Source organism: Orcinus orca, chromosome X, assembly GCF_937001465.1.
Source record: "Orcinus orca chromosome X, mOrcOrc1.1, whole genome shotgun sequence".
Classification (NCBI taxonomy): domain Eukaryota; kingdom Metazoa; phylum Chordata; class Mammalia; order Artiodactyla; family Delphinidae; genus Orcinus; species Orcinus orca.
Window position 1 is genome coordinate 48301185 of NC_064580.1, and position 26397 is coordinate 48327581.

At 38.5% G+C, this 26397-nt stretch overlaps 1 protein-coding gene and 1 pseudogene across 1 annotated transcript; both read right to left on the reverse strand.

Moving 5' to 3' along the window:
* Nucleotides 1–9998: 9998 nt before the first annotated feature.
* LOC101288795 (ubiquilin-1-like) lies at nucleotides 9999–11624 on the reverse strand. The gene is given in 3 exon segments (XM_033414826.1): nucleotides 9999–10535; nucleotides 10538–11076; nucleotides 11462–11624. Coding segments are annotated over 3 exon segments (1239 nt in total).
* A 4087-nt stretch (nucleotides 11625–15711) lies between these two features.
* Nucleotides 15712–16504, reverse strand: LOC101288543 (40S ribosomal protein S4-like; annotated as a pseudogene).
* Between the last annotated feature and the right edge of the window lie 9893 nt (nucleotides 16505–26397).

The following is a 26397-nucleotide window of genomic DNA, read 5'->3' on the forward strand; positions in this document are numbered from 1 at the left end:
TCCCTTATGCTAACAATTTATCCCCCACCTTATAGGTTGGGCTGGTTGGAGGGCCGACCCCTCACAAAACCCTCTTGGAGAGCTAAACATGCAACTGGAGGCTAGGCTGCTCGTAGATCTGGGGCTTCCTCGGTGGTGGGGGGGGTGATGATTTCTTTACCAGTCTACAACAAAGCTCAGCAGCAAGCCATCCCTGCAATGGGCTGCAGGTCACACATCTTCCTCCCACCCAAGCCCACAGATCCTCGCTTGGGTGGCAGCAGGAGTAGGGGGAACAGTGATGAGCCTTCTGAGTCTCTGGAAGGGTTTAGGGATAGAATAGAGGAAAGAAGACAACACACAAGCCTGGCTGGTGCTGAGGTGTGGTAAGCACTGCCTGTTTACACAAAGGGGAAGAAAGGTACCTCTTGGTAGGTTGCTGCTGTGGGGCATTTCTGGGCAGACTGTGAGTTGGAATTGCTTGAACTGAAGCACTCTGGCTGGGACCCGTCATTGTGTGACCACGTCTCACCCAGCACCAGCATTTGAATTCCATGATTCAAAAGAGTTCTGGTATCATTTATTCATAGGCTGCATCCTCAAGAGCTGCTATATCAGGGGTATACCAGCAAACTCCTTTTCTGGTGTCTAGAAGACATTATACCCCATAAAAATATTAGCCACCTCTTCTGGGGGAGCATACTCCATCAGAAAAAGACCCAGGCAGTGTCAGGGCCCCTCAGAAAGGGACTAGGGTAAATGATGGCAACAGAAACACAGTATATTACTTTACCAGGGGTTGTTTGGGTTATGCATAGGACCTCAGTTCCTAGCAGTCTACCTGAGACTGGACATGTTTGAAGGGAATGGGTGTTAGATTGCAGGCTTTGCCCCCCACCCCAAACTTCCACATCATCTGTGGATCCACAGCCACATCTTAGCCTTGCCTCTCTTGCTGTCACCCTATTCAAATCCTGAGACTGGAACCGTGTGATGGCCTGATAGGCCCTTGGTTGCAGGATGGTTGGCAGGGAAGTGCAGACCACTTCTGCATTCTGGGGCAGCCAGAGGAGAGAATTACATACTGCTTGAGCACAAACTGAACCAGACCCTGAAAACCTGTTACCTTCTTTAGCCTTCAATACAGCTCTGCCAGTAAGAGGTTAGTCTCCCCATATGAAAGATAAATAGGCTCAAAGTTGTCAGGAAGTACCCAAAACAACATATTAAGTGGTGGTGCCAGGATTGGAACCCAGGTGTGATAAAAACATTATGCAGTCCCTTTCCTCTGCATTGTACTGCCTCCTTAACATTAAGTACCTACGGTGTGCCAGCCTCTGTTATCAAGTCTTTTAAATACATTCTCTCTTTTTTTGGCTTTAAAAAATAGGGCCTTAGGGAGGGAGACGCAACAGGGAAGACATATGGGAACATATGTTTATGTATGACTGATTCACTTTGTTATAAAGCAGAAACTAACACACCATTGTAAAGCAATTATACCCCAATAAAGATGTTAAAAAAAAAAAATAGGGCCTTGATAAAATGCCACTCCAAATACTCTTTAATGGGGTCCAACTTACTTTACACTATCCTATCAAAATCTCCTGATAGATAATAGTGCTACAATGAAAAATTGCATACCAGGACAGCTAATGCCATTTTATAACCATATGGCAATTCATAATTTAACTTTAAAAATATTTTCTAATACTCCTAAGAGATACTGGTAACTAAATACTAGGAATAAGAGGTATCTCGTTGAGTAAGAAACATCATGGGAACAAAATTTGGCCCAAGTCAAACAGAAGAACTAAAGTAGTCATGTCAGGATAAGAATTTGGGATTCCAGATTTTCTACAGCATATCACAAGGTTTTTTTCTGCTTTTTTTAAAAAAATCATTTATTTATTTATTTATTTATGGCTGAGTTGGGTCTTTGTTGCTGCGTGTGGGCTTTCTCTAGTTGCGGTGAGCGGGGGCTACTCTTCGTTGTGGTGTGTGGGCTTCTCCTTGCAGTGGCTTCTCTTGTTGCAGAGCACAGGCTGCAGGTGTACAGGCTTCAGTAGTTGTGGCATGCGGGCTCAGTAGTTGTGGCCCACGGGCTCTAGAGCACAGGCTCAGTAGTTGCGGTGCACAGGCTTAGTTGCTCCGCGACATGTGGGACCTTCCTGGACCAGGGCTCGAACCCGTGTCCCCTGCATTGGCAGGCGGATTCTTAACCACTGCGCCACCAGGGAAGCCCTATCACAAGTTTTTTACAATGCTATTTTTCGAGTCTTTTCCCTCTTGCTTTTTTTTTTTTTAAGTATAATTTATATACAATAAAGTTCACCCTTTATAGTGTAAGTTCTGTGAGTTTGGACAAATGTATACAGTAGTGAACTACCATCACTATCGAGGTATAGTTTACATCACCCCCAAAACTCTTGGAACTCTTTGTAGTCAACCCCTACCCCCACCCTCAGATTCTGGGAGCCCCCGATCTTTTTTCTGTCCCTATAGTTTTGCCTTCGTGTGAATGTCATGTAAAAAGAATCATACAGCATGTAGGCTTATTTTATGCCTATAGGTATAGAATAAAATAACCTCTGGTGTACTTAGAATAAGATAACCTCTGGTGTACAGTTCTATAAGCTTTGAAAAATGCATAGAGTTGTGTAACCAACACAATCAAGGTATAGAACAGTTATATTACCCTCTGCTCTCCCCCGACAAATTCATCCCTGCTACTTTATAGTAAAAACCTCCCTACCTCTTAACTCCTGGCAACCCTGATTTGTTCTTTGTCCCTATAGTTTTATCTTTTGGAGAATGTCATATAGATGGAATTATACAATATGTAGCCTTTTGAGACTGGCTTCTTTCACTAAGCACATTTGAGATTCATCTACATTATTGGGTTTATCAGTAGTTCCTTATCTGAGTTACACTCCATTGTATGGATGTACCACCATTAGTTTATCCATTCCCCAGTTGAAGGGACATTGGGTTGTTTGCAGGTTTGGGTGATTACAAATAAACCTGCTGTAAACATTTGCATGGATTTTTTTGTGTTTTCATTTCTTTAAATACTTAGAGTTGGTTTGCTGGGATATATGGTAAGTATATGTTTAACAGGCTCAGAAACTGCTAAACTTTCTCAAAGTAGCTCTACCATTTGGCATTCCCATCAGTGTGTGAAAATTCTCCACACATTTTCCAGCAGCTGGCATTGTCAGTTTTTTGACATTAGCTAATCTAGTAGGATGTAGTGGTATCTCATTGTAGTTTTGATTTGCATTTTTCTACTGACTAATGATTTGAGAGTATTTTCATGTGCCATCCAAATATCTTCTTTGGTAAAATGTTCAACTCTCGCACATTTTGTATTGGGTTGCTCATTTTATTATTGAGTTTTGAGAATTCTACATATAATTGGATAAAAATTCTTTATCAGATATATGTATGTTTTGTAACATTTTTTCTCCAGTCTGTGGCTTGTCTTTTCATTCTTTAAAAAGTGTCTTTTTTCATTCTGAAAAAGCTTTTCATTTATGGCCACACAGCATGCAGGATCTTAGCTCCCCAACCAGGGATTGAACCCATGCCCCCTGCAGTGGAAGCCCAGAGTCTTAACCACTGGACTATCAGGGAAGTCCCCTGAAAAAGCTTTTAAAACATTTAAAATTTAAAAAAATATTGTGGTAAAATACATATAAAATTTACCATCTTTACCATTTTTAAGTATAGAGTGGCATTAAATTTATTCACATTTGTGCAACCATCACCACAATCCATCTTCAGAACTCCTTTCATCTTGCATAACTGAAAGTCTACCATCTAAACACTAATTCATCCTCCCCGCAGCCCCTGACAACCACCATTCTACTTTCTGCCTCTGAATTTGATTACTCTTGGTACCTCATATAAGTGGAATCATACAGTATCTCTCCTTCTGTGACTAGCTTATTTCACTTAGCATAATGTCTTCAAGGTTCATACATGTTGTAGCATGTGGCAGAATTTCCTTTTTAAGGCTAAATAATATTCCATTGTAGTGTACACCATATTTTGTTTATCCATTTACCCATTGATGGACACTTGGGTTGCTTTTACCTTTTGGCTATTGTGAATAATGCTGCTTTAAGTATGGGTAAACAAATATCTATTTGAGTCCCTGCTTTTAATTCTTTAGGGTATATACCCAAGAATGGGATTGCTGGATCATATGGTAACTCATTTTTAATTTTTTGAGGAACTGCCATACTATTTTCTGTAGAGACTGCACCATCTTATGTTCCCAACAAGAGTGCTCTAGGATTCCGGTTTCCCCACATCCTCACCAACACTTTTTCTTCTCTTCCTTTCTCTTTCTTTCCCTTCCTTTCCTCCCTCCTTCCCTCCCTTCCTTCTTTTTCTTTCATCATCCTAAAGGGTGTGAAGTGATATGTGATTTTGATTTGCATTTCCCTAATGATTAGTGATGTTGAGCATCTTTTCTTGTGCTTATTGGTCATCTGTATATCTTCTTCACCCATTAAAAAATTTTCTTATTGTTGAGTTGTAGAAGTTCTTTATATATTCTGCATATTAACTCCTTATCAGATATGATTTGCAAATATTTACTCCCATCTCCTGGATTGCCTTTTCATTCTGTTGATTGTGTCCTTCAATGCATAGTTTTAAATTTGGATATAGTTAAGTTTTTTCTTTTGTTGCCTGTACTTTTGGTGTCATACACAAAAAATCATTGCCAACCTATGTTTATTTCTAAGAGTGTTGTAGTTTTTGCTCTTACATTTCGATCTTTGATCTATTTTGAGTTTTTATGTATGGTATAAGGAAAGTGTCCAACTTCATTCTTTTGCATGTGGATATCCAGTTTTCTCAACTCTATTCTTTATCTAAACAGTGTCTTTTGAAGAGAAGACATTTTAAATTTTGATGAAGCTTAAAAAATTTTTTTATTGGCGTATAGTTTCTTTACAATGTTGTGTTAGTTTCTGAGGTACAGCAAAGCGAATCAGTTATATGTATACATATATCCACTCTTTTTTAGATTTCCTTCCCGTTTAGTTCACCGCAGAGCATTGAATAGAGTTCCCTGTGCTATACAGTAGGTTCTCATTAGTTATCTATTTTATACATAGTAGTGTATATATGTGAATCCCAAGCCCCCAGTTCATCCCATCCCCCCTTCCCTTTGATGAAGTTTAATTTATTATTTTATTCTTCTATGGAATATGCTTTTGGTGTCATATCTAAGGAATCTTCGTCTAACATAAGATTACAAAGGTTTTCTCCTATGTTCCCTTTTATGAGTTTTATAGTTTTAGGCTTTACATTTAGGTCCATGAGCCATTTGCGGTTAATTTTTGTATATGGCACAAGGTATGGCACCACGTTCTTTTTTTTTTTTTTTTTAGCATATAGTTACCCAGTTTTTCTAGCAGTGTGTGTTGAGAAGGCTATCCTTTCTCCATTGCATTGCTTTTGTCAAAAATCAATTGTCTATATATGCGTGGGTTTATTTCTGGACCCTCTGTTATGTTCCATTGATGTATTTGTCTACCTTTATGCCAGTATTACACTGTTTTGATTACTGTAGCTGTATAATAATTTGGGAGATCAGATAGTCTTAGGCCTTCAATTTTGTTGTTTCTCAGGATTGTTTTGGCTCTTTGGGGGTCTTTTGAATTTCCACATGAATTTTAGAATCAGCTTGTCTATTTCTACAAAAGAGTCTGCTGGGATTTGGTTGGGATTGCATTGAATCTATAGATTAAAGTGGGGGAAGAATTGACCTCTTAACAATATTGAGTCTTTGGCTCATGAACAAGATGTATTCCTCCATTTATTTAGGCCTTTAATTTTTCTCAGCAATATTTTTTTATAGTTTTCAGTGTACAGGTCTATCACATGTTTTCAGATTTATCCCCACTTATTTCATATTTTTGGATGCTATTATAAATGGTATTTTAAAATTTTCAATTCCCAGTCATTCACGGCTAGTATATAAAAATACAATTGTAGCAGTGAATTTCCAGTCATTCACTGTTAGTATATAAAGATACAATTGTGGGACTTCCCTGGCGGTCCATTGGTTAAGACTGTGCACTCCCAATGCAGAGAGGACACGGGTTCAATCCCTGGTTGGGGAACTAAGATACCACATGCCTCACGGCACGGCCAAAATTGTATATACATATACAATTGGTTTCTGTATATAGATATTATATCCTGAAACCTTGCTAAACCTACTTAGTTCTAGTAGCTTTTTTCTAGATTTCATTATACTTTCTACATAGATAATCATGTTCTCTGTGAATAAAGATTGTTTTAATTTTTCTTTTTTGTTCTCTTTTTAAATTTGTTCCTATCTTCAAGATTTTTTTAAAGGTTTTCTTTCTTTCTTTTTTTTTTTTTTTGTGGTACGCGGGTCTCTCACTGTTGTGGCCTCTCCCGTTGCGGAGCACAGGCTCTGGACGCGCAGGCTCAGCGGCCATGGCTCATGGGCCCAGCCGCTCCGCAGCATGTGGGATCTTCCCAGACCGCGGCATGAACCCGTGTCCCCTGCATCGGCAGGCAGACTCTCAACCACTGCGCCACCAGGGAAGCCCTTCTTTTCTTTTTTTTAAAATTTAAATACAGTTAATTTACAATGTTGTGTTAGTTTTAGGTGTACGGCAAAGTGATTCAGTTATACATATATATATATATATATATATTCTTTTTCAGATTCTGTTCCATCGTGGGTTATTACAGGTATTCAGTATAGTTCCCTGTGCTATACAGTAGGTCCTTGTTTACCTATTTTATATAGTACTGTGTATATGTTAATCCCAAACTCCTAATTTATCTCCCCCGCCCCGCTATCCCCTCTGGTAACCATAAGTTTGTTTCCTACATCTATTTCTGTTTTATAAATAAGTTTGTATGATTTCTTTAGATTTCACAGATAACTGATATCACATGATATTTGTCTTACTCTGACTGACTTACTTCACTTAATATAATAATCTCTAGGTCCATCCATGTTGCTGCAAATGGCATTATTCTTTTTTTAAAAATTTATTTATTTAATTTATTTTTTTGGCTGCGTTGGGTCTTCATTGCTGTTCATGGGCTTTCTCTAGTTGTGGTGAGTGGGGGCTACTCTTCATTGCAGTGTGCGGGCTTCTCATTGTGGTGGCTTCTCTTGTTGCGGAGCGTGGGCTTTAGGTGCGTGGGCTTCAGTAGTTGTGGCACACGGGCTCAGTAGTTGTGGCTCATGGGCTCTAGAGCGCAGGCTCAGTAGTTGTGGCACACAGGCTTAGTTGCTCTGCGGTATGTGGGATCTTCCCGGACCAGGCATTGAACCCGTGTCCCCTGCATTGGCAGGTGGATTCTTAACCACTGCGCCACCAGGGAAGTCCCTATTTTATTATTTTAATGGTGGAGTAATATTCCATTGTATATATATACCACATCTTCTTTATCCATTCATCTGTTGATACACATTTACATTACTTCTACGTCTTGGTTATTGTAAATAGTGCTACATAGGGGTGCATGTATCTTTTCGAGTTAGAATTTTCACCAGATATATGCCCAGGAGTGGGATTGCAGGATCATATGGTAACTCTATTTTTAATCTTTTAAGGAACTTCCATACTATTCTCCATAGTGGCTGTACCAATTTACGTTCCCGCCAAGAGTGTAGGAGGGTTCCTTTTTCTCCACCCTCTCCAGCATTTATTGTTTGTAGACTTTTTGATGATGGCTATTCTGACTGGTGTGAGGTGATACCTCACTGTGGTTTTGATTTGCTTTTCTCTAATAATTAGCGATGTTGAGCATCTTTTCATGTGCTTCTTGGCTATCTGTGTGTCTTTTTTTGAGAAATGTCTATTTAGGTTTTCTGTCCATTATTTGATTGGATTGTTTGCTTGTTTTTTTGATATTAAGCTGTATGAACTGTTTGTATATTTTAAAGATTAATCCCTTGCTGGTTGCATTGTTTTCAAATATTTTCTCCCATTCCATATGTTGTCTTTTTGCTTTGTTTATGGTTTCCTTTGCTGTGCAAAAGCTTTTAAATTTAATTAGGTCTCATTTGTTTATTTTCGTTTTTGTTTCCATTACTCTAGGAGATGATTCCAAAAAAATATTGCTGCAATTTATGTCAAAGAGTGTCCAGCCTATGTTTTTCCTCTAGAGTTTATAGTATCTGGTCTTAGACTTAAGTCCTTAATTCATTTTGAGTTTATTTTTGTGTATGGTGTTAGGAAGTGTTCTAATTTCATTCTTTTACATGTAGCTGTCCAGTTTTCCCAGCACCATTTATTGAAGAGGCTGTCTTTTCTCCATTGTATATTTTTGCCTCCTTTGTCCTAGATTAGGTGACCATAGGTTTGTGGGTTTATCTTTGGGCTTTCTATCCTGTTCCATTGATCTATATTTCTATTTTTGTGCCAGTACCATACTCTTTTGATGACTGTAACTTTGTAGTATAGTCTGAGGTCAGGGAGCAGGATTCCTCCAGATCAAGATTGCTTTGGCTATATGGGGTCTTTTGTGTCTCCATACAAATTTTAAGATTTTTTGATCTAGTTCTGTGAAAAATGCCATTGGTAATTTGATAGGGATTGCACTGAATCTGTAGATTGCTTTGGGTAATATAGTCATTTTGACAATATTGATTCTTCCAATCCAAGAACACAATCTTTCCATCTGTTTGTGTCATCTTCGATTTCTTTTATCAGCTTCTTATAGTTTTCAGAGTACAGGTCTTTTGTCTCCTTAGGTAGGTTTATTCCTAGGTATTTTATTCTTTTGGATGCAATGGTAAATGGGATCGTTTCTTTAAGTTCTGTTTCTGATCTTTTGCTGTTATTGTATAGAAATGCAAGAGATTTCTGTGTATTAATTTTGTATCCTGCAACTTTACCAAATTCATTGATGAGCTCTTGTAGTTTTCTGATATCATCTTTAGGATTTTCTATGTATAGTATCATGTCATCTGCAAGCAGTGACAGTTTTACTTCTTCTTTTCCAATTTGAATTCCTTTTATTTCTTTTTCTTCTCTGATTGCCATCACTAGAACTTCCAAAACTACGTTGAATAAAAGTGGTGAGAGTGGACATCCTTGTCTTGTTCCTCATCTTAGTGGAAATGGTTTCAGCTTTTCACTATTGAGAATGATGTTAGCTGTAGTTTTGTCATATATGGCCTTTATTATGTTGAGGTGTGTTCTCTCTATGCCCACTTTCTGCAGAGTTTTTATCATAAATGGGTGTTGAATATTGTCAAAATCTTTTTCTGTATCTATTGAGATGATCATATATGGTTTTTAGTATTCGGTTTTTTAATATGGTGTATCACACTGATTGATTTGCATATATTGAAAAATCCTTGCATCCCTGGGATAAATCCCACTTGATCATGTTGTCTGATCCTTTTAATGTATCGTTGAATTCAGTTTGCTAGTATTTTGATGAGGATTTTTATGTCTATGTTCGTTAGTGATATTGGCCTGTAATTTTCTTTTTCTGTGGTATCTTTGTCTGGTTTTGGTATCAGGGTGATGGCGACCTCATAGAATGAGCTTGGGAGTATTCCTCTGCAGTTTTTTTGGAATAGTTCCAGAAGATAGGTGTTAACTCTTCTCAAAATATTTGATAGAATTTGCCTGTGAAGCCATCTGGTCCTGGACTTTTGTTTGTTGGGAGTTTTAAAATCAGTTTCAATTTCAGTACTTGTGATTGGTCTGTTCATATTTTCTACTTCTTCCTGGTTCAGTCTTGGGAGATTGTACCTTTCTAAGAATTTGTCCATTTCTTCTAGGTTGTCCATTTTATTGGCATATAGTTGCTTATAGTAGTCTCTTATGATCCTTTGTATTTCTGTGGTGTCTGTTGTAATTTCTCCTTTTTCATTTCTAATTTTGATTTGAGCCCTCTCTCTTTTTTTTTCTTGATGAGTCTGGCTAAAGGTTTATCAATTTTGTTTATCTTTTCAAAGAACCAGCTTTTAATTTCATTGATGTTTCCTATTGTTAGAGACATAAACCCTGCTGAATCTGTAACAAGGCCTGCGTTGCTCTAGGGTTTGACATTGCCAATAACTTATCAGCAGTCTGCATCTGTGCAGCAAGGTCAGGGTTCTGGCTTAGTGACTGCATCATGCTTCTCATGTAGGGGACAGACAACATATTTTGCATAAGTTGTGAGTTTTCAGTTATTTGTTGCAACAAGCTCTGCATTCCTGGTGTGTTGAACATACTAGCTCTTACTCCAGGCCCCAAATTTGGCACAGAACTCTGCCCAGCAGTGCCACTGACAGCACTACCACTAGTGCCTCCCAGGCACTTCTGAGTGCCTCCCTCAGAAGCTGATGAATTCTGAGAAGCCTGTGGAGCCCACGTTTTGGGTAATCGATCTCTATATTCTGTACGGGAAGGTTAACTACCTTCACCTGAGGATATATTGCTCACTAAGGAAGCAAATGGATTACCACCAAACTGTTCTTGTGCAGCACTCAGCATTAGTTCCTGAATATCTGGGTACGTGCACCATAAAGCATTGTAGTATCCTCTGGGATGCTTCCTAGGTTGGTTAAGGCTCGGTCCTGGTTTCTCATTATTTCCTGCATCATTGCTGGATTCTTGGCAAGTTCCAATGTTTGTCTCATAATATCTGGATTATTCAACATATAATTACTTTCTGGATTTCTCTGTATCAACTGCTGCATTTGTGGATTGGCCATAATTAACTGCCTCATCAGGTCAGGATTTGAAAGCATGCTCTGGACAGAGGGATTCTCCGTGATCTGGACCATTATTTCAGGACTGGACACAAGTTGCTGCTGCACCTGGCTTTGTAGTTCAAAGAAGTTGGTACTATTCAAACCCAAGCTACTCAGACCTGCAAGTCCTCTAAGGCCACCTAAACCAAAAAGGTTGCTAGCAGCAGAACCAAATGTGGAGTTACTATTAGGAGCCGATGATGTGGTAGCACTGCTTCCACTGGTGTGTTTTTGCTGAGCTGAATGATTCTGAGGTCTGTTTTGTGTTTTGATGACGAGGTGAACAATAAGTCCATTGTGAATTCCATGCTGACTTAAAGTATCTTGATCTTTTTTTTTTTTTTTTAAACATCTTTATTGGAGCATAATTGCTTTACAATGGTATGTTAGTTTCAGCTTCACAACAAAATGAATCAGTTATATATATACATATGTTCCCATATCTCTTCCTGCTTGCGTCACCCTCCCTCCCACCCTCCCTATCCCATTCCTCCAGGCGGTCACAAAGCACCGAGCTGATCTCCCTGTGCTATGCGGCTGCTTCCCACTAGCTATCTACCTTACGTTTGGTAGTGTATACATGTCCATGCCTCTTTATTGCTTTGTCACCGTTTCTTGATCTTTTAAAACGTTTCCAGCAAATATCAACACAAGTTGGTTGGTATGTGATTTGAAACATTTAGAGATTTCTTCCTTGAACTGTGGGGGTGGAGCTATTCTTGGACACTGTGAAGTACTCCTTCTTCAGGGTCTTCAGGGTGACTTTTGTGATGTTGGGTTCTGTGGAGGCAGCGGTGGCAGGGGGGCCGGCACCTTTGGCAGTGGTGGCACTGTCCTGGGAGCTTGGGGGGCTGAGACTTTCACCATTCTTGGCCATGGGACAGCAGTGCCTCAGGTGTGCAGGAGGGAGTGGGCGAGCCAAGGGGAGCCAGGCAACACCTGAGCTGGTTGGCCGGGGCAGCAAAGAATGTGGGGCACACTGCCTCAGTGACAACTGGGCGCAGGGACGCCCTGGCAGGCTAGGGGGCACAGAGCTCGATGTGGGTTCCAGTGCAGGCCCTCAGCACTTTAAACATGTAATCACCTTTGTATCTGATAAGAAATCGGCTGTTAATTTTTATTGAGAACCCCTTATATATGATGAGTCATTTATCTCCTATTGCTTTCAAGATTTTCTTCTTGTCTTTATCTTTTAGTGATGTGATTATAATGTCTTGGTGTGGATCTCTGAGTTTAACTCATTGGAGTTCCTTGAGGTTCTTGGATGTATGGATTCATGTATTTGATTAAATTTGTGAAGTTTTAGCTATTTTTAAAAAAACTTATTTATTTAATTTATTTTTGGCTGTGTTGGATCTTCGTTTCTGTGTGGGCTTTCTCTAGTTGCGGCGAGTGGAGGCTACTCTTCATTGCGGTGCGTGGGCTTCTCATTGCAGTGGCTTCTCTTGTTGTGGAGCACAGGGTCTAAGCGCATGGGCTTCAGTAGTTGTAGCACGTGGGCTCAGTAGTTGTGGCTCACAGGCTCTAGAGTGTAGGCTCAGTAGTTGTGGCGCATGGGCTTAGTTGCTCCACGGCATGTGGGATCTTCCTGGACCAGGGCTCAAACCTATGTCCTGCATTGGCAGGTGGATTCTTAACCACTGTGCCACCAGGGAAGCCCCTATTATTTTTTCAAATATTCTTTTTCTCCATTTCCCTCCTCTTTTGCTTAAACTTCCACTATGCACATGTCGATATGTTTATTACTGTCCCACAGGTCTCCTAGGTCTGGATCATTTTTCTTCATTCTTTTTTCTTTCTGCTCTTCAGATTGGATACTCTAATTGATCTTTTTTTGATGATTCTTTTTTGTTCCTGCCAAAATCTACTATTGAATCCCTCTAGTGAATTTTGTATTTCAGTACTTAACGTTACAGCTCCAGAATTTTAATTTTGTTCCTTTGTTTAATTTTTATCTCTTTATTGATATTCTTTATGTATTTAGACATTATTCACATAACTTCCTTAAGCTCTTTGAACATATTTAAGACAGTTGATTTAATATATTTATCTTTATGTCTACCCTCTGGGCTTCCCTAGGAACAGTTTCAACTGATTGCTTTTTTCCTGTATATGAACCATAGTCTCTTGGTTTTTGGCATGCCTCATTTTTTTGTTGTTGTTGAAAACTGGACATTTGCAATAATACAATGTGTATATAAATGAACAAACCAAACCACACAAAAACAAATACATAGATACAGAAAACAGAGTAGTGGTTATCAGAGGGGGTGGTATCGGGGGGGTAGTGCAAAATGGGTAAGGGGGTTCAACTGTATGGTGCCGGATGGAAAATAAATTTTTGGTGGTGAGCATGTAGGCTATACAGAATTAGAAATATAATGTTGTACACATGAAACTTATATAATGTTATAAATCAATGTTACCTCAGTAACATATGTGTGTGTGTATGTATGCATATATAAAATGTGGCAACTCTGGAAGTCAGATTCTTTCATTTTCCTGTGTTTTGTTGCTCTTTGTTGTTTTTTTTTAATTTAGTGTCTTTTCTGAATTAATTTTGTAAAGCCTGTATTCTTTGTCATCTGTGACCACTGAAGTCTCTGCTTGGTGAGCAAAGTGGTTAGCTAATGACCAAAAGAGATTCCTGTTTTTTAAAAAAATAAATTTATTTATTTATTTTTGGCTGAGTTAGGTCTTTGTTGCTGCTCGCGGGCTTTCTCTAGTTGCAGCGAGTGGGGGCTACTCTTCATTGCGGTGCCTCGGCTTCTCATTGTGGTGGCTTCTCTTGTTGCGGAGCATGGGCTCTAGGCATGCGAGCTTCAGTAGTTGTGGCTCATGGGCTCTAGAGGGCAGGCTCAGTAGTTGTGGCCCATGGACTTAGTTGCTCTGCGGCATGTGGGATTTTCCTGGATCAGGGCTCGAACCCATGTCCCCTGCATTGGCAGGCAGATTCTTAACCACTGTGCCAGCAGGGAAGCCCCCAACAGAGATTCTTTAAATGTCTGGAAATAGTAACACTCCTTGTCTTTTCTGAGGGGCTCTGTGTCTTTATTGGGGACATGCTTTTATCAGCTCATCAGGCAGTTTACAACTCTGTCTTAACCTTAACTTCCTACTAGTACAGAGCCTCATTAACAGGCAGAGGTGAGAGCCTAAGGCTTTCTCAGGTATTTCCCCAGTGTACACACAACCTTAGTCATAAACACAGACCTGCATATGTATGTGGCACTCTGATTCCCAGGAATACATTGGAGCTTTGGACATCTCATTTCCCAGCTTTTCATATAAAATTTTAAATTTTCTTTTCAATATTTAAAAAATCTTTCTGGGCATTGGGGTTTTGATAGGAATTCCATTCACCCTGTGTATTAATTGGAGATAATTGACATTTTTACTATAATAGGCTTTCTAAAGCTTAAACATGGTATGTCCCCACATAATTAAGTCTTTGATTTCTTTCTTCAGTGTTTTGTAGTTTTCAGCATACAAGTATTGTGTGTGTTTTGTTAGGTTAACATCTATTTAATTTTTTGAACAATTGTAATAGGAATTTAGGGATTGTATTTTTAATTTTAGGTTCCACATGTTCATTGCTAGCATGTAGAAATATGTTTGATTTCTGTATGTTTTTCTTGTATACTGTTACCTTGCTGAACTCACTTATTTGTACTAGGTTTTGTATATGTGAATATCTTGGGATTTTCTATGTAGATTACTTTGCCTTCTGCAAATTTAGACAGTTTTATTTCTATATTTTCAGTATATATGATTTTTATTTTGTTTTCTTGCCCATTGTACTGGTGAGAACTTCCAGTATAATGTTGAAGTGGTGAAAGTGGAATTCTTGCCTTATTCCATATCTTAGGGGAAAACATTGTCTTTCACCATTTTGTGTAACATTATAGTTTCTTTTTTACATTCTCTATGTCAAATTAAGAAAATTTCTGTCTATCACTATTATTCTGAGCATTATTTTTTTATCATGAATGGGTGTTGAATTTTTATCAAAAACTTTTCCGTATCAATTGATATGATTATTTGATGTTTCTTGTTTAGTCTGTTGATGTGATGGATTACACTGGTTGATTACAAATGTGGAAACAGCCATGTTAGCACTGCGTTAGCTTTATTCTTCAAATTTTGATATGATTTATTTTATTATTTTCTTTTTGCGATACGCGGGCCTCTCACTGTTGTGGCGTCTTCCATTGTGGAGCACAGGCTCCGGACGCGCAGGCTCAGCAGCCATGGCTCACGGGCCCAGCCGCTCCGCGGCATGTGGGATCTTCCTGGACAGGGGCATGTACCCGCGTCCCCTGCATCGGCAGGCGGACTCTCAACCACTGCACCACCAGGGAAGCCTGATATGATTTATTTTCATTTCCATCCAACTCAATCCAATTCAATGTATTAAAAAATCTTTTTTAATTATTGAGATACCATATCTTCTTTATCCATTTGTCCATTGATGGACACCTAGGTTGCTTTACTATCTTGGCTATTGTAAATAATGCTGCAATAAACATGAAGTGCACATAACTTTTTGAATTAGTATTTTTGTTTTCTTTGGGTAAATACCCTGAAGTGGAATTGCTGAATTATATGACAGTTCTATTTTTAAATTTCAAGGAACTTCCATACTGTTTTCCACACTGGCTGCACCAATTTGTATTTCTACCAACAGTGCTGGAGTGTTCACTTTTCTCCACATCTTCACCAACACTTGTATTTTGTTGTCTTTTTGGTAATAGCCATTTTGACATGTGTGAGGTGGTATCTCATTGTGATTTTGATTTGCATTTCTCTGATGATTAGTGATGTTGAGCATCTTCTCATGTGTCTGTTGGCCATATGTATGTCTTCTTTGGAAAAATATCAATTTAGGTCCTATGCCCATTTTTTTATGTGGTATTATCTTTAAGTACAAAGACTTTTCCAATCATGTCACTTAGAGTTCATTTTATTCACTGCTGTGTTTGGCCGCCAGTCTCGTTTCTCTCCTCAGCAATGGTAAGGCGGATACCCTTTCTATGAGGAAGAGAGATCCATGGTTTGTTGCCTTTGCCAATAACGAAAATGTTGGAGAGCCGGGTGGCAAAGCTGTTGCCACTGGCATCTTTCACACGAACTACACCTAAAGAACCAGGATGTCTCGCCCGGTTAGTGATTACACCAATTCTTCCCAGGTTAGCACCTCCAGTCACCATGCACAGGTAACCAGTGTCAAATTTGATGAAATCAGTAATCTTGACAGTCTCCAAATCAATTTGAATGGTGTCATTCATCTTGATGAGGGGATCAGGGTAGTGGATGGTGGGAGCATCATGGGTCACCCGATGAGGGATTCCTGTTGTCCCCACAAAGATCATTCTCACTTTACACAGCTTATACTTGGCCTCCTCAAGTGTAATACAATGAACAGCAAAGCAACTCTTGGTGCCATAGATCAGACGAAAATTCTCTCCAGTCTTGTCAATGCTGATGACATCCATAAAACCAGCAGTAGGTTATATCAGTGCGGACCTTGCCATCAATCCAAATGAAACGCAGCATGCAGATCTTCTTTATTTCATCTCCTGTTAGGGCATACTTAAGTCTGTTCCTTAGGAAGGTGATTGGGGGCGACATTCCCTTAGCTTGTGGGGACTGGTAGATGGACGAGGAGCAAACACACCAGTCAGTTTATCCAGCATTCAATGCTTTGGAGCTGCTACACGCTTCAGGTGCTTCTTGGGACCATGAGCCATGGCTGCACTAGGCACGTAAAGAGCCCTATGCCCATTTTTTAAAAATTAATTTATTTATTTTTGCTGTGTTGGGTCTTAGTTTCTGTGCGAGGGCTTTCTCTAGTTGTGGCAAGCGGGGGCCACTCTTCATCGCGGTGTGCGGGCCTCTCACTATCGCGGCCTCTCTTGTTGCGGAGCACAGGCTCCAGACGCGCAGGCTCAGTAGTTTTGGCTCACGGGCCTAGTTGCTCCACGGCATGTGGGATCCTCCCAGACCAGGGCTCAAACCCGTGTCCCCTGCATTAGCAGGCAGATTCTCAACCACTGCGCCACCAGGGAAGCCCCCATGCCCATTTTTTACTTGGGTTGTTTGTTTTTTTGATGTTGAGTTGTATGAGTTCTTTTCATATTTTGCATATTAACCTCTTGTTGGATATATCATTTGCAAAATCTCTCATTTCCGTTTCATTTTGTTGATAGTTTCCTTCACCGTGCAAAAGCTTTTTATTTTGATGTAGTCCCATATTGTTTCCTTTGCCTGAGGAGACCTATCCAAAAACACGTTGCTAAGATTAATGTCAGAGAATGTATTGCCTGTGATTCTTCTATGAATTTTATGGTTTCAGGGGTTACATTTAAGTCTTTAATCCATTTTGAGTTTACTTTTATACATGGTATGAAAAAGTACTCCAGTTTGATTTTTTTTTTTTTTGGCATATGGCTGTATAGTTTTTCCAACATCATTTATTGAAGAAGCTGTCTTTCTCATATTGCATATTTGTGCCTCCTTTGTCATAGACTAATTAACCATATAAATGTGGGTTTATTTCTGGGCTCCCTATTCTGTTCCATTGATATATGTGTCTGTTTTTGTGCCAGTACCATACTGTTTTGATTAGTGTAGCTTTTTAGTATAGTTTGAAATCAGGGAGCATGATACCTCCAGCATTTTCTTCTTTCTCAGACTGTTTTGGCTACTTGGGTTTTAGTTTGTGTGTGATGCCATACAAATTGTAGGATCCTTTGTTCCAGTTCAGTGAAATATTTCATTGGTACTTTGATAAGGATTGCATCAAATCTGTAGATCATCTTGGGTAGTATGGTCATTTTAACAATATTAATTCTTCCCCCCCGCCGCCAACCTCCGGGCTCTGCCACTTTATTTATTTATTTATTTATTTATAACAGAAAGTTTTTTTAATGGATTATTTATTTTATAGTCACAAAACTAAAAATGTTTAATGAATTATCTTATTTAATCCTTTCTTCACCTCTGAAAATTAGGTGTATTATCTTTATTTTATTTTTTTAACATCTTTATTGGAGTATAATTGCTTTACAATGGTGTGTTCGTTTCTGCTTTATAACAAAGTGAATCAGTTATACATATACATATATCCCCATATCTCTTCCCTCTTGCATCTCCCTCCCTCCCACCCTCCCTATACCACCCCTCTAGGTGGTCACAAAGCACCAAGCTGATCTCCCTGTGCTATGTGGCTGCTTCCCACTAGCTATCTATTTTACGTTTGGTAGTGTATATATGTCCATGCCACTCTCTCACTTTGTCCCAGCTTACCCTACCCCCTCCCCATATCCTCAAGTCCATTCTCTAGTAGGTCTGCATCTTTATTCCCATCTTGCCCCTAGGTTCTTCATGACCTTTGTTTTTTTTGGATTCAATATATATGTGTTAGCATATGGTATTTGTCTTTCTCTTTCTGACTTACTTCACTCTGTGTGACAGACTCTAGGTCCATCCACCTCACTACAAATAACTCAATTTCGTTTCTTTTTATGGCTGAGTAATATTCCATTGTATATATGTGCCACGTCTTCTTTATCCATTCATCTGTTGATGGACATTTAGGTTGCTTCCATGTCCTGGCTATTGTAAATAGAGCTGCAATGAACATTTTGGTACATGACTCTTTCTGAATTTTGGTTTCTCAGGGTATATGCCCAGTAGTGGGATTGCTGGGTCATATGGTAGTTCTATTTGTAGTGTTTTAAGGAACCTCCATACTGTTCTCCATAGGGGCTGTACCAATTCACATTCCCACCAGCAGTGCAAGAGTGTTCTCTTTTCTCCACACCCTCTCCAGCATTTATTGTTTCTAGATTTTTTGATGATGGCCATTCTGACTGGTGTGAGATGATATTTCATTGTAGCTTTGATTTGCATTTCTCTAATGATTAATGATGTTGAGCATTCTTTCATGTGTTTGTTGGCAGTCTGTATATCTTCTTTGGAGAAATGTCTATTTAGGTCTTCTGCCCATTTTTGGATTGGGTTGTTTGTTTTTTTTTGATACTGAGCTGCTTGAGCTGCATGAGCTGCTTGTAAATTTTGGAGCTTAATCCTTTTTCAGTTGCTTCATTTGCAAATCTTTTCTCCCATTCTGAGGGTTGTCTTTTGGTCTTGTTTATGGTTTCCTTTGCTGTGCAAAAGCTTTGAAGTTTCATTAGGTCCCATTTGTTTATTTTTGTTTTTATTTCCATTTCTCTAGGAGGTGGGTCAAAAAGGATCTTGCTGTGATTTATGTCATAGAGTGTTCTGCCTAACAATATTAATTCTTCCAATCCATGAACATGGTATATCTTTCCATCCGTTTGTGTCATCTTCAATTTCTTTCATCAATACCTATTCGTTTTCCAAGTATGAGTCTTTTACTTTCTTGGTTAGGTTTATTCCTAGGTATTTAATTCTTTTTGATTCAGTTGTAAATAGGCTTGTTTTATTAATTTCTCTTTCTGATAATTCATTATTATTGTATAGAAAGGCAACTGACTTCTATGTATTAATTGTGTATCCTGCAACGTTACTGAATTCATTTATTATTTCTAATAACTTTTAGGTGTTTTTTTTTTAATTGGGGTATAGTTGCTTTACAATGTTGTGTTAGTTTCTGCTGTACAGTGAAGTGAATCAGCTATATGTATACATATATCTCCTTGGGGATTTCTTTCTCATTTAGGTCACCACAGAGCACTGAGTAGAGTTCCCTGTGCTATACAGCAGGTTCTTATTAGTTATCTATTTTATACATATTAGTGTATATGTGTCAATCCCAGTTTCCCAGTTCATCCCACCCCTTTTAGGTGGTGTCTTTAGGATTTTCCCTATGTAGTATCATTTCATCTGCAAACAGTGACAATTCTACTTATTCATTTTCAATATTGATTCCATTTATTTCTTTTCCTTGTCTGACTGCTGTGGTTAGGACTTCCAATATTATGTTGAATAAAAGTGAAGAGAGTGGGCATCTTTGTCTTGTTTCTGACCTTAGAGGAAATGCTTTCAGTTTTTCACCACTGAGCATGAAGTTAGCCATGGATTTGTCTTCTATGGCCTTTATTATGTTGTGATATATTCCCTCTATACTCACCTTGTTGAGAGAGAGTTTTTATCATAAATGTATGTTGAAATTTGTCAAATGTCTTTTCTGTCTTTTGAGATGATCATATGATTTTTGTCACTCATTTTGTTACTGTGGTATGGCATACTGTTTGATTTGTGGATGTTGAACCATTACTGATCTCTGGAAAAATTCCACTTGATTATGGTTACAATTCTTTTATTGTGTTGCTGAATTTTGTTTGCAAATATTTTGTTGAGGATTTTTGATTCTATGTCTCTCAGGAATGTTGGACTGTAATTTTCTTTTCTTGGTGTCCTTGTCTAATTTTGAGATTAAGGTAATGTTGGTCTCAAAAAATGCATTTAGATGTGTTGCCCCCTCCATTTCCTATATTTTAGAAGAGTTTGAGAAGTATTGGTATTTATTATTTAAATGTTTGGTAGAATTCACCATCGAAGCCATCTAATCCAGGGCTTTTAATGTTTTGGGAGTGGTTGGTCTATTTATATTTTCTGTTTCTTCCTAAATCAGTCTTGGTAGGTTGTATGTTTCTAGGAATTTATCAGTTTCCTATAGGTTGTCCAATTTGTTGGTATATAATTCTTCATAGTAGTCTCTTATTATCCTTTGTATTTCTGTGGTATCAATTGTAACATCTCTATAATTTCTGATTTTATTTGAGACTTGCTCTTTTTTTCTTGGTGAATGCAGCTAACATTTTGTCAATTTTATTTATCTTTTCAAGGAATGAGCTCTTAATTTTATTGATTTTTTTGATTGTCCTTTTAGTCTCTATTTCATTTATTTCCACTCTGATCTTTATTATTTCCTTCCTTCTACTGACTTTGGGCTTCATTTGTTCTTCTTTTTTCTAGTTCCTTGAGGTATAAAGTTAAGTTGTTTATTTGAGCTTTTTATTATTTTATGATGTAGGCATTTATCTCTATGAATTTCCCTCTTGCAACTCCTTTTGCTGTAGCCCATATGTTTTGGTATGTTGTATTTCCATTTTCATTGACTCAAGGCATTTTTTATTTCTCTATTGAATTTTTCTTTTATTCATTGGTTTTTCAGTAACATGTTTAATCTCCACTTATTTGTGAATTTTCCACTTTTCTTCTTCTAATTGATTTCTATAGTCCAAAAAGATGCTTGATATGATTTCAATTTTCTTAAATTTATTTTTTTAAGTTATTTTATTTATCTATTTTTTTGGGCTACGTGGGGTCTTCATTGCTGCGTATGGGCTTTCTCTAGTTGTGGCGAGAGGGGGCTATTCTTTGTTTTGGTGCGCAGGCTTCTTATTGCAGTGGCTTCTCTTGTTGCAGAGCATGGGCTCTAGGCACGTGGGCTCAGTAGTTGTGGCACGCGGGCTCTAGAGCATGCAGGCTTCAGTAGTTGTGATGCGCAGGCTCAGCAGTTGTGGCACATGGGCTTAGGTTCTCCGCAGCATGTGGGATCTTCCTGGACCAGGGATCAAACCCATGCCCCTGCATTGGCAGGTGGATTCTTAACCACTATGCCACCAGGGAAGTCCCTTAAATTTATTAAGACTGGTTTTGTGCACTAACATATGATGTATCCTGGAGAATGTTCCATGTGTTCTTGAGAAGGATGTGTATTCTGTTTCTTTTGGATGGAATGTTGTGTATATTTTGTTAAATTCATCTTGTCATTTAAGGTCAATGTTTCCTTGTTGATTTTCTGTCTGGATGATATATCCATTGATAAAAGTGGGGTATTAAAGCCCTCTACAATTATGTATTGCTTTTTATTCTCCCTTTAGGTCTATTAATATTTCTTTGTATATAGGTGCTCCTATGTTGGGTGCATAAATATCTAAAATTATTATAGGCATACCTTGGAAATACTGTGAGCTTGGTTCCAGATCACTTCAATAAAGTGAATATTGCAATAAAGTGAGTCACATGAATTTTTTGGTTTTCCAGTGCATATAAATGTCATGTTTACACTACACTGTAGTCTACTGTGTGCAACAGCATTATATCTTTGAAAAAGTACTAAAAAATGCTGACCATCATCAGACAATGCAGGGTTGTCACGAAACTTTGATTTGTAAAAAATGCAATGTCTGTAAAGCACAATAAACAAAGGGCAATAAAATGAGGTATGCCTGTGTATCCTCCTGTTGGATTGACTCCTTTATCATTATCTAATGACCTAATTTGTATATTATTGCAGTCTTTGTCTTAAAGTCTATTTTCTCTGATATAAGTATAGCTACTCCAGCTTTCTTTTGGTTTCCATTTACATGGAAGATCTTTTTACATTCTTTAACTTTCAATCTGTGTGTGTCCTTTCATCTGAAGTAAGTGTCTTGTAGGCAGCATATATATGGGTCTTGTTTTTTAATCCATTTAGCCACTTCATGTCTTTTGGTTGGATAATTTAGTCCATTTACATTTAAGTTAATTTTTGAGAGGTATATACTTTTTGCCGTTTTGTTCATTGTTTTCTGGTTGTTTTTTTTGCAGTTCTTCTCTGTTCTTTTCTATTTCTCTTGTTCTCTTCCCTTGTGGTTTGATGATTTTCTTTAGTGTTATATTTGGATTCCTTTCTCTTTATTTTTTGTGTATCTATTATAAGTTTTTTGTTTTTGGTTACCATGAGGTTCATATCTAACAATCTGTATATAAAGCAGATTATTTCAAGTTGATAGTTGCTTAAATTCAAATGCATTCTAAAAGCACTATATTTTAACTTACTCCCCCTTTTAATATTTTTGACAGCCTATTTTAAATCTTTTTATTTTGTGTATCCCTCAACTACTTATTGTACTTTTAGTTGATATTACTACTTTTGTTTTTTACCTTTCATGCTAGCTTTATAAGTGGCTTTGTTATATATTTGTTTTTACCAAGATTTTCTCTTTTGCATATTTTCTTATTTCTATTTATGGACTCTTCCATTCTGCTTAAAGAAGTCCCTTTATCATTTCTTGTAAGGCTGGTTTAGTGGTGATGAATTCGTTTAGTTTTTGCCTGTCTGGCAAACTATTTCTCCTTCAATTCTGAATGATAACCTTGCTGAATAGAATAGTCTTGGTGTAAGTTTTGTCCTTTCAGCACTTTGAATGTATCATGCCACTTCTTCCTGGCCTGCAAAGTTTCTGCTGAAAAATTCACTGATAATCTTAAGGGGGTTCACTTATATGTAACTAGTTGTTTTACACTTGTTGCTTTAAAAATTCTCTTTATTTTTAACTTTTGGCATTTTAATTGTAATGTGTCTTGGTGTGGATCTCTTTGGGTTCATCTTGTTTAGGACTCTCCACACTTGGATGTCTGTTTCTTTCCCCAGGTTAGGGAAGTTTTCAGCCATTATTTCTACAAAGAAGTTTTCTGCCCCTTTCTTTCTTTTCCTTCTGGAGGTCCCTATAATGCAAATGTTAGTATGCCTGAGGTTGCCCAGAGTTCCCTTAAACTATCCTCATTCCACAGAATTCTGTTTTCTTTTTGCTGTTCTGATTGGATGATTTCCACTACCCTGTCTTCCAGATCATTGGTCTGTTCTTCTGTATTATCTAACCTTCCATTGATTCCCTCTAGTGTATTTTTCATTTCAGTTATGTGTTTTTCACCTCTGATTGGTTCTTTTTTATATTTTATAAATTTTTTTGAAGTTCTCACTGTGTTCATCCATTCTTCTCCAAGTTCAATGAGAATCTTTATGACCATCACTTTGAATTTTTTTTTTTTTTTTGCGGTACGTGGGCTTCTCACTGCCATGGCCCCTCCCGCCACAGAGCACAGGTCCCGGATGCGCAGGCCCAGCAGCCATGGCCCGCAGGCCCAGCTGCTCCTCGGCATGTGGGACCCCCCCAGACCGGGGCATGAACCCATGTCCCCTGCATCAGCAGGTGGACACCCAACCACTGCGCCACCAGGGAAGCCCTGAATTCTTTTTTTTAAGGGGCCACCACTTCTTTATTATTATTATTATTTATTTATTTTTGGCTGCATTGGGTCTTCATTGCTGTGCACAGGCTTTCTCTAGTTGCCATGAGCAGGGGTTACTCTTCTTTGTGGTGCATGGGTTTCTCATTGTGGTGGCTTCTCTTGTTGCAGAACATAGGTTCTAGGCACGCAGGCTTCAGTAGTTGTGGTGCATGGGCTCTAGAATGCAGGCTCAGTAGTTGTGGCTCACGGTCTTAGTTACTCCACAGTATGTGGGATCTTCCTGGACCAGCGTTCAAACCCATGTCCCCTGCATTGGCAGGCATATTCTCAACCACTGTGCCACCAGGGAAGCCCATTTTTATTCTTTTAAATTATATTACTTATTCCCATATCATTAAGATCTATTTCTGAGGGTTTTGTCTCGTTCTTTCATTTTGAACATATTTTTCTGTTTCCTCACTTTGCTTTGATCTCTATGTTTATTTCCATGTATTAGGCAATATTGCTACCTCTCTCATTCTTGAAGGAGTGACCTTGTGTAGGTGATGATCCTTCTCATTCAACCTCGTCCTAGCTCTTGGTTGTCTCACAAATCTTTGCAGTTGTCTATACCACCTGATTTATTCTTGATATGCCCCTGATGTTGAGGATGTACTGAGACCTCTGTGTTCCAAGGGGAGGAATCTCATTTAACCCCAGTGTCAGTCTGATTGGAAGCCAGACCCTCAGGCAGTACTTTTAAAGTACACAGATATATACATTCCAGTGGAGCCATAATTGTATTCTCTGCTGGCTTCCAGATGAGGAGACCTGGAGGTGTCCTCTGGGTAACAGCTACAAACATTGGGGCTCCTGACTAGTATATAAGTTGCACTCTGGGGAGCCTTGTTGAGCATTAGTGAAGCCAAGAGGGTGGGCAAGGATGGTGTCTCCCTGCTTATGTACCCTGGGAGCACCTCCTTAACCTCTAGATGTGTGGGAAACCTGAAGCCTCTACTTCAGGGTGAAGTTCCAGGCTAAGTAAATAGGCCTTTTTCACAGGAAGACTGAGATTGTGTTTCAGTCTGCTGTCTGTGCAGTACCCTGGTGTTGGTGGCCTGCTGAGAACTGTCTTTCTGATTGTTACAGTCCCATGGAGCTCTGGAATGCCAGCCCTCTTGGTCAACAGGGCCAGGCAATCAAGTGCTGTCCCTTTTGTGAATTGTACATGCCCAACAACTTTGGCTAGGAAGCTGGAGAGTGTATGGTGCAGGGCTTGTTCCCTTTTTTCATAAAGGCAGTGGGAAAATGACTGCATACAGTTGCAGGCTTCAGCAACACAGCAGTAGAGTGCCTTGTCTGAGTGCATGTCAGCTTTAGGCCAGGTGTAGGAGAATGCTGCAACTGCTCATATTTGCAAGACCCAGCCTGGTGGCAGGGAAGTGTTGAGCTGGCTTTAGGCTGGGAGAGGAATAATACTGCAACTTGTCATACTCGCCTTCCCCAGCCAGGGAACGGTGTGTGTGTGTGTGTGTGTGTGTGCTGCAACAACAGACATTCCCTAGTTTCAGCAAGGTGGTGGGATAGTGCTGTGACTGCTCGCCCCCACATCTCAAGTCAATTCTCACATTCTTTTCAGGTGGAATGATCCTTATATAGCTGTATATTTATTGTATCCTTGGGAGGAGGTAAGTTCAGGCTCTTTTTATGCTGCCATTTTGAACCCTATTATCTTAACTTTTATTTTTAATATTGGCTTAACAGATGCAAAAATTCTCAATAAAATACTAGCAAATCAAATCCGGCAAGGTATAAAAAGAATTATACACTGCAACCATGTGTAAATTATTCCAGGTATGCAAGGCTGGTTCAACGTTTGAAAATTGATAAATGAAATCCATCACATCAACAAACTAAAAAAGAAAATCACATGTTCATATCAATAGATGCAGAAAACACATTTGACAAAATCCAGCACTCATTCCTGATAAACTCTCAGTAAATTAGGAACAGAGGGGAACTTTATCAACTTGATAAGGACTATCTATGAAAAAATCTATCACTAACATCCTACTTAATGGTGAGAAACTTGAAGCTTTCCCACTATGATCAGGTACAGGGAAAAGATTTCCTCTCTCACCATTCCATTTCTGAAAGTCTTTGCTAATGCAATAAGACAAGAAAAGGAAACAAAATGTATACAGATTGGGAAGGAAGAAATAAAATTGTGTTTTCAGATAACATGATAGTCTTTGTAGATAATTGAAAGAATCAACAAAAAACTCTTGGGACTAATAATTGATTATAGTAAGGTTGCAGAATAAGATTTTAATGTACAAAAATCAATTTCTTTTCTACATATCAGCAACAAATAAGTTGAATTTGAAATTAGAAATGTAATATCATTTACATTAGCTTCCCCAAAATTAAATATTTAGATATAAATCTAACAAAACATGTACAAGATCTATATGAGAAAAATTATAAAATGCTGATTAATGAAATCAAAAGAGAACTAAATAAATGATGAGAGAGTCCATGTTCATGGGTAGGAATATTTAATATTGTCAAGATGTCAGTGCTTCTGAAATTGATCTATAGATTCAATGCAATCCCAATCAAAATCCCAGCACTTTTTTTTTTTCCCCAGTACACAGGCC